The 9,854-nt window shown below is 36.6% G+C and overlaps 1 protein-coding gene across 1 annotated transcript; it reads left to right on the forward strand.

Annotated features, from left to right (window-relative positions):
• The first annotated feature begins 8,155 nt into the window (after positions 1-8,155).
• Positions 8,156-9,574, forward strand: LOC145680679 (ionotropic receptor 21a-like). The gene has a single exon (XM_081751565.1). It carries the CDS (start codon positions 8,156-8,158, stop codon positions 9,572-9,574), a length of 1,419 nt encoding a protein of 472 aa, XP_081607691.1.
• Positions 9,575-9,854: the final 280 nt, after the last annotated feature.

Consider the following 9,854-nt stretch of genomic DNA (forward strand, 5'->3'; position numbering starts at 1 on the left):
CTTCTCGAGTTCCTTCGTGGCTAATCCGTTAGCGTACGCGCCTTTGGCGTGGGAAACTCGGGTCCGATTTCCGGAGGGAGCTCACGTGGTTCGGATTCCACGTTAATCAGTAGGTTCCGTCTCATATAGGCTTGCTGCTGAAAGGGACGTTAAACTCAAAATCAACTCAACTCAATAAAGGTTCTCAATTCGACCTGTATATTTATAGTTATACAGTGTTTATGTTCAAGCATAACTTCGGGAAAGGTGCACCGATTTTGATTATTCTTTCTTTGTTTGAAAGACCGTATTTTCCCGGTAATCTCATATAAATTTCATCTGAACCTATCAATAGTCTTTGGACCTAGACCATGAAGCTTTTCAATGGCTCACAGTGTTACTCCACCATAATTGAGTGATCACGCATAAAGTCGACAAAAGTGCACCGATTATGATTTCTGTCACTTCTGGTTTGAATAGACAGTAATGGAAGAGATGAAGTCTATTCCTGGAATGCTGAATCATTTAAAAAAAAAAAATTGTCATTGTATGGCAATAAACATTGAAACTGGAAATGGTTCATTCTCTCTTCCAGCTTCTACTAACGGTTAATACTTATATCAAATATTTTTTGGGACGCTGTATCAATTTTAAAACCGCTTCCCAATATCTCTTACCGATTATGCTCTATAGAAATTAATGTCAAAACCGGAAGTACTAGTAAATTTCAACCTCTTCCGATTTTGATAGAGTACAACGGATGGTATCTTCAGACGCTGAATCGATTCCAAAAATTGCTTGTCGTTATTCATTACCACTTGTTCTATAGCAATCAGAGTTGAAACCGGAAATGGTTGATTTCTATCACTTCCGGTTTGAATAGAAAGTTAACGAAAGAGGTGGAATCTGTTCTTAGGACGTTGAATACGTTACGAGAAACTGCTTCTTAATATCTCTTACCATTTTTGCTCTATACCTTTCAACAGACGGACATAAACGTTCTACAAGACTCCCAATAGTTTGAATGTTGAAATTCACCCATTTGCATGTAACTATAATGTTTTAAATAATGTACGGTAATAAAAATTTTACTGTTATTCTTCCTTCTGAGAAATATTAATGGATAACATGCAACATGGTAAACACGTTCTCTGTGTTTTTCTTTCTTCTTCTTCTTTTTAAATTTATGGCAAATTATTACAGAAAACTCAGATATTGCGAAATTATCTGAAATTATTTTCATAGACACGCCTTCCAAATACAACTTACTTCATTATTAATTCATTTTTCTATTCCAAGGCGAACAGTAAATCTGAAGTAGAACAAGAACTGAAATGAATAATTGAGAAATATAAAACGATGAAGGTAAATAAATAATTGGCTCAATTTATAAATTTTACGCTGACGTTAAGATTAGATTATAGCTATTTACTTACACGTTTTTAAGACTAAAAAAATATCTGTAAGTAGCAGACAAAGAATCACTATTTATCAACTTACTTCAAGTGTGGTAACTTACCATAATATAGTGAAGACCATAAAATTATTTTTTTCTGTCTTCCTAAGAAATAAAAGTGATTACTTTTAAGTTTATTCATTAATAATTTTAAACATCGATCGAAGAGTTTTGGTTGAAAGTGGTTGAATACCAAGATTAATTGTAAAAAAAATATTTCAACAGTAGTTCTTTACCATAGTAAGGGAAAACAAAGGCTTTGGCGTTCCCGTTTCAAAAACATTGGTAAAATTTGTAACACTACTTACGGTGGATCACCACCCGGAAGTGAGTACATATTATAGCTCATTCCCTCAACTACTGCGCAATGAAACGTTACATATTATAAATATCGTATTATAAGATAAAGTTACGAGGGCTATCCAGAAAGTAGATTACGTTTTCGTCTGTGTCCGCTAGGGGCGGGGCTAGCGCGGCCATCTTGGAGTCAGAGCGTTGCGCAGCTCAGTCGGCATCTAGCCGTGCTAGTGAGAGGTTCGTGCTGTGCTCCGTTAAGATACTGTGACGGTTTGAAATGTCTGCGTTAATTGAAAATCCCGCGAGCTGCGAGGTGCGTGCAGTAATAAGGTTTCTGACAGCAAAAAACTGTAAACCGATAGAAATCTATCGGCAGCTGTGTGAAGTGTATGGGGACAACATTATCACTGAAGGTGGAGTGCGACAGTGGGTCATAAGATTTAAAAATGGCCGAACAAATGTTCACGACGAAGATCGAAGTGGGAGACCCAGCAAAGTGACTGCCGAACTTGTCGAAAAAGTCGATGTTAAAGTCCGTGAAAATCGAAAGTTCACAATAACGGAACTTTCTTTGAGTTTTCCACAAATTTCGCGAAGTTTGTTGCACGAAATCATCAGCGAAAAGCTTGGTTACCACAAGTTTTGTGCAAGATGGATTCCAAAACTCTTGACAGAGGACCACAAAAATCAGCGAATGGCTGCAGCGTTGCACTTTTTGAACGCCTACAATAAGGATGGTGACTCTTTACTCGATCGCATCGTTACTGGTGACGAAACATGGGTGAAACACGTGAACTGTGAAACGAAATTGCAATCAATGCAGTGGGGGCACACAGGTTCTCCCCAAAAACCCAAGAAATGCATGCAAACAATGTCGGCAAGGAAGATGATGGCGACTGTTTTTTGGGACAGAAAAGGTGTGATTTTAGTGGACTTCCTGGAAAGAGGCACTACAATAAACGCTCAAAGGTATTGCCAAACTCTGCAAAACCTCAGAAGAGAAATTCAAAACAAGCGCAGAGGAATGTTGAGCTCTAAGATCTTGTTGATTCACGACAACGCCCGGCCCCACACGGCAAATGTCACGCGTGAAGTTCTTGAATCTTTTCAGTGGGAGTTGTTTCCTCATCCGCCGTACAGTCCCGACCTGGCACCGAGCGACTTCCACCTATTCCCAGCAATGAAGAAGTGGCTGGCTATGCAGCGTTTTGATGACGACGAACAGCTGCAAGAAGAGGTAACGAAGTGGTTGAAGTCGCAGGCGGCCGAATTTTTCGACGAAGGAATTTCCAAGCTCGTACATCGCTACGATAAATGCCTTAATTTGAATGGTGACTATGTCGAAAAGTAGTATTTGTGTGTGGCTTTCATCTGTATATAATAAAATTTGTTTCCTATACTTTGTTGATTTTTTATTCCAAAACGTAATCTACTTTCTGGATAGCCCTCGTATGTTTCAGCTACAACACAAGACACTGATTCATTTGGTTGTGTCTTCTGATATCGAAAAAGGTAACAAATAAAAGAAAATGTTTGATTCGTTATACAATGAGCGCACAAGATGGCACTTGCTCTTAGATCTTACTAGAAGTGTTCAGTTTTATAAAATGTTTATTTGAATGTGTAAACTTTAAAGTAACACGAGTACTTTAAAGTAACGATCTTATTACGAAATAGATATATTGTTTGACCGTTTTTCGTGTTGTGTTTTACATTTTATTTAAATATTAATTTAATTTAAGGAAATAGATTTTGAGAAGAAACTTGCGAAGAACGCCATAATGCGTTGTTGCCAAATTTGTATGTTTAATTCCTGGATTCTTGCTATGCAGTTCAAGAAGCGGAACTTAGCTGTGAATTGCGATAAGGGTCGAAAACTAATTTCTCCAGTACGGATCCAAGCAGAATTCCATTATTACTTCCTTTATTATTTGGTACCAGTAAACACTCGACAATTGCGCACTATTCAAGCAGCGTTTAGCATAGCACCGAAAACACATAGTGATCCACCTTAACAATGTGTAATTACAAGAACTTGTAACTACAATTACAAAAATTGTTGCTGTAAGTAAAGGAAAGCAATAGTATTTTAAGTTTTTCCCATACAGAAAAAAAAATCATTTTAAGTATTATCGAATCTCTACCTATATTTATGCCATATCTCAGGAACGGTATGAGATATCAAATTATTGTAAACAGCATGATGATAGTTATGCCTATTAAAAAGAATCTACGTAATTGAATGTGATATTTGTCTTAGTATTTTTCGGTCAAGTCAAATTTTGGCAAACAAATGAACTTGAAACAAATCAAATTTCCAATTGGGGACGCGGTGGCTCAGTGGTAGAGCGTTCACCGTTTGTGCTTGGGATCCCCGATTCGATCCCAGCTCCCGCCGTGTGGATTTTCTTATGGACAGACACCGTGCTCGTGGGCTTTAATGGTGGTTCTCCCGTTTTCTCCCACTTTCTCCATTCCACCATTTCATTCATTTCTCATCATCGCCGTCTCCTTGAACCAAACCGGCATAACGTGAGACGTAAAACTTAAAAGATTTCATTTCATTTCAAATTTTCAATTCACTTTAACTGTTCCTATTCATTCGAAATACATGTCATGATCACACTAAGGTACTTTGTATCTATATTGCTCTATTTGCCTCATTTTCGTCACAACTGCTATATAGGAATTCTAAATTTGATGTTGGTAGTATTGTAATACTGGAGCACTTAGTTTGTAGTACTGGATAATAAATGTTATATTGTAAGTTACCTCTTAGCATGTACAGAGTACTTCAGGGGGTAAGGGCAATACTTTGGGAGTTGATCATGTTGAGTACAACAAGAAAGTGCATATAAACATACGGTACAATTTTAAATCTTTGTTTCAGAGATATCACTGCATGAAGTTTAGTGCATGTGGACAAACATGCATTGTGATTGTGTTGAAATGCGTACCATGGGACTACATGACATTAAAATGGTTCTAAATGTCAAAAAGATTGAGTAGAGCACTGTGTTATTGTTGCAGCAAATGCTCTAAAATGCTGCCTTTAATATTTATACACCTTCGAGTCTGCGTTAGTAACGCTTCCCTATTTCCGGATGCGTAGCCCGCTGCATTGATGATACGTTCCCTTAGTTCATCTGATGTATTCACCAGAACTGCTTACACTTTTCTTTCAACCAACACTAGGCACAGTAGTTACAAGAACGTTAGGTCAGCTGACCTATGTGGCCATTGGACTGGCCCGAAATTTCCAATCCAACAGCCATGGTACTGTGCGTGTTAAAGTACTGGATGTCAGTTCAAGTCGAGTAATATTTTGCAAAAAAAAAAGAAAAAAAAGAAAAGAAAAGAAAAGAAAGAAAGAAAAGAAAAATCAAGATACGATGCACCGTCAACACGATCATCCAAAAACGCAGCCCAATTAATTGATCATTCAAACACCACACAATAAATTAAGGAAAAATCGCATTTGGTAACTGTGTTCACGTGAAGCATGTGAGTTCGGCACGGACAAATGGTTCGTTTTGTTAATGCCATCTCTTGTGAACGTTGCCTCATCACTGAACAGTATGACAGGCATAGGATCTGAATGATTGCTTATAAATTCACAAAACGTGCATCGTGGAAGATTATCATGAGCACGGAATGCCTGTACTGGTTGAACGTGGTTTGAATGAAAACCCTTGTCGTTTAATGTGCGCCACATCGAGACGTGAAGCCAAATTCAGACGTCGTGAGCACCTTCAGGTGTTTGTGTTTGGGCTTCTGTTCACAACGGACAATATGCGCCTGTCTTCGCCGGGGTGATTTAAGACTCTAGCACTGGAGAGAGTACTTGTTGTTCGCATTGAATGAAATGCCCGTGGCAAACATAAGCCTATCGGGAAAGTGTCTTCGGTATTCTTGTACAGCTGCAATGTGTCTTCCATTACATGCACCATACACAAAGATCATGTCTGCGAATTCTTCATGAGTGATCAGGTGCGGTTTTTTCTCTACTTACAGTAATACTAACTATCGCTGTACGACCTATGTGACTCACTACTTACGGTTCATCACCAGAATAATTCTTCCAGTTTGCCTTCTCTCCCTAGCCTGTGGTATGGTACAATTATTCTGCGTCCAGAGGAACCACCCAGGACTGACAGCGGTGATGGAAGGCCTGTGTTTGTGAGTATGAGCTTTGCGTTGATGAACTTTTACATGACATAAATGTCGTGAGGGGAGGACTACAAAACATTATAAACACACGAGAGTATCAGGAATTTCTCCTTGATAAACCCTACCATCGTACTACTTATATTTCACATCATGATATTGTAAATATTGTTTGTATCTATATCGTTTACATTTATGGTGACGGTTTTAATAAATACCACAAATATATGACACTTGTCATTTTATTAAAATTCTGACTACTTAACGTGACAGTTTATTGTTGCTACATTCAGTAACGTAATTAGTATCATATTATTAGTAACATATTAAACATATTACAACTAACGTCCTTCGGAGGCAGAAGTAATGCAAAGGGAGGAGTATCTACATGACGCTTATCTCTGAAACAAAGGTTTAAACATATATGTTTATGTGAACTCTTTGTTGTGCTCGACATGTGTAATCAACTCCCAAATTATTGCCCTTTTCCCCTGAAACACTCTGAAAATATGTAATTATCTTACATAGGTCACTCGAAAAAATACAACTTTCTGTTACACTATTAATCTGCTGGTGTCGCTGAGAATGTCAAATGGTGTCCTCAATATTTGCATTATGCACAATTTCAGCATGTTTAATTTATTACTTTAAAAGTTACAAGAATATTCCAAGATGAATGATCCTCCTTATATAAGGCGTTGGACTTTCTGTACAAGGAAAATCTTTGACATAAGTAATCACTTATAAAATAATACTGTTCTTCATTTGTATTGTTCCCTCCTTTCCTCGTTTTGGTTTCATATATGTTCTACCTTGTTCCTAAGATACAGCTTATTTTTACTATTCCACGTAATTTCTTATGTTAGAAAGACGAAAGCCATGGTGATTGAAACGAAGCGGTCGATACTAAATATAGAAGTAGAAAGGGAGAACAAAGAACAGGTGAATAATTTCCGATAACTGGATGGTATTATTAGTGTTGACATGAAATGCGAAAGTGAAACAAAACCAAAAATAAGAATGGAGGGGAACATTTAGGAAGATGAAATGCCTCTTTTGTGTATCCTTGAATAAAGAGTTAAGAAAAAGACGCATAAAATGTTTTGTGTGCAGTACTGCATTATGTTGGGCAGAAACACGAACATTACGCAAAGAAAAAGGATTTGAAAAGATCAAAAGCCTTCGAAGTATGAGTGTTTAGAAGAATGAAGGGAATTAGCAGGATCGAACGGGAAATGTGTTAGAAATAGTGGGGGAGAAAAGGACAATTTTATATATCATTGAAAAGAGGAAGAGAAATTGGTTAGGAAATTGGCTGTAGAAGAAACTGTGTCATGAGAGACGTGCTAGAGGGTATAGTGGTTGTACAGAGAGAGAGAGAAGGCAAGGGAGGCTACGATGGATGATAGTAAAACAGAAAAATTGTGTATGAAGTCAGGAAAAGTAGGTGAAGACCGTGGTACATGAAAGCTTCTCAGTTGCGGCAAATGACTTCCCAATAGTGGCAGAATACCAATTATGATAACGCCTTCTCATTTTTTAAAAACTTATCTCTTAACATTATTATTTTATTCCGCACTTCTCAATGGTATTTTTGTACTATTTTAGTTAATTTCCTTTACTTTTCTCCGTGCCCACACCATTTCACATAGATTGAAATACGTACAGTATAGATGAGAGTCAAAATAGTTAAGCAATCAAGTCTGCTTAAATACACCTGACAATTTGATGTGATAATCGTTAGTCATTTAGACAATATTAATGATATATTTGTTTCTTCTTACATTTATTATACGTATTATTTTCTTAATTTTACAGCTCTCCATTATGGAAGGAATAAGTGGAAAATTGTATTGGATTACATCAATACTTCTTATTATTCTAAAGACATCCACCTGCGTAACAGCCTCTTTACATCAAACTGTTTCATCCAACTATGATTATAAAGAATCAGTTCTGTTTGCTTTATCTTCACATATTTGTTGCACACAGCACACAGTTGGTATTAATAACATTCTCATAGTTATTGACAAAATCTGGAATCATGTATCAATGCTCCTACAGGTATTAGAAACAAAGTGTCTGTATCCTTTAACTTTAGTTCGAGAAACAAGTTCTTCATTTCATCACAAAAGTGAACAAATTAGAAATATCAATCGTCCTTCAGTGATATTTATGCTAGATCAAAATGAAAAGGTAATTAACAGATCCTTGTCTGCTGCACGCAATTCATATTATTGGAATAATAAAGCAAAGATGGTAGTAATCCTTCAAGTAAATTCAATTTCAGATAGTAACAAGGAAAGGATATTTAAGATACTTTGGGAAAGCGATATACTAAATGTGATAATCTTGACCAGAGAAGGAGAAGCGTTATTAAAAGCAAACACTTACAATCCCTTCACTAGTTACATTAGTTCCGAAGAAATAGAAGTAACGTCTGTATGGAACAAAGTTCTAAATGATTCTCAATTGTTTCCCGATAAATTAAAAAATCTCTACCAATATCCTATAACTGCAGTTGGATACCAGATACCTCCTAACTTATACCATAACAAATACACAAATGAACTTGTGGGTGTAGATTGGGAATATCATAAAACAATTGCGTCATACATGAATTTCTCTTTGGAAGTTCAAGAAATATACCCTGACTTGAGTTCTGCTACTAAATGTGCTGAATATATTTCTAACCGCAACGTCGATTTAGCGTTAGTTGAAGTTCGATTGTCACCAGAGAGGATTCATACATTAGGATTTACAGAACCGTCCTCCGTGGGAACTATGAACTTTATTGTACCGGTTGCCAAACCTGTACCACAATGGATGGCTTTAATTTTACCTTTCAAATTGGATACTTGGTTATTGACAATAGCTGCCACTCTGTTGTTTGGTACTGTTTGGCATAAGATGCAGACACACTTTACAAAAAAGCCAACAACAAAAAATTCGGTTTGTGATACAATTATGTATGTTCTATCTTTGTATTTGCAAATATCTGTTTCCCGCCAACATTCAACACGCACTTCAGGCATGTTGTTCATATTATATATTTGCTTTACGTTGATAATAATTTCTATTTATCAGGGTGCACTGTTCGGTTTCCTAATAAATCCTAGTTATTATTCGCAAATTGATACATTTGAGAAACTTGCTGATTCTCATTTACCAATAATGTGCTTTCCCTCACAATGTGAACTAGTCAGTGGTTCAGTCAGTAAAGTAATGCAAAAAATGATAGTACAATTACACGAGACCAAGTCTGTCGGAGAAACATGGATATCAGTTGCTCATCAATCTACAGCTGCTGCTCTTGGTGATATTCTAGTAATTGAATATTTTTCCAAAATGGATGTTTCATCCACTGGCGAGTTTTTAGTCTTCACAATCAGGGAACCAGTAATAATCTATCTAGGTGGTTATGTATTACGGAAAGAATCGCCATATTTAGCGAAGTTTAACCATCTTACTGGCAAAATTTTTGAAGCAGGTTTGAGAAATAAATGGAAAAATGATATTATGTTTCAGCTCGAACTAGCTTGGAAGTTAACATTTAAAGATTCACTTGTAGTAATTTCTGTTATTCATGTGGCACCAGTATTTTATGTTTTGTTCTTTGGTGTTTGCCTGGGCATCTTATGTTTCATCGCAGAATTATTTTGGAAGAAAGATTAAGTAGGATTTTAATTACTGATAAAAGTAATTTAAAATTTGACAGTTCCTAAATTAGATTGATAAAAGACAATGTTCGAATTGATTTTCACCAGGACTTTTAGGTTATGGAATCTCAATACTGATGGGAGAGATCTAGTGTTGGCAGGTCATAAACAAGAAGTCAATTTTGAGGCTCCGCAAATAGCCAGTCTACTCTTTACCTCCATTCTTCTGACGCTGAACATTCTTTTCGTAGTCATTGGCAGACCTACAAAGAATGAGGATCACAGTTTATTTTGTA

This window comes from Thermobia domestica, chromosome 1, assembly GCF_964235325.1.
Source record: "Thermobia domestica chromosome 1, izTheDome1.hap1.1, whole genome shotgun sequence".
NCBI lineage: Eukaryota > Metazoa > Arthropoda > Insecta > Zygentoma > Lepismatidae > Thermobia > Thermobia domestica.

Excerpts from the sequence above, each read along its gene's own strand:
- LOC145680679 (XM_081751565.1), top strand. The coding sequence starts at position 8,156 with ATGGTAGTAATCCTTCAAGTAAATTCAATTTCAGATAGTAACAAGGAA.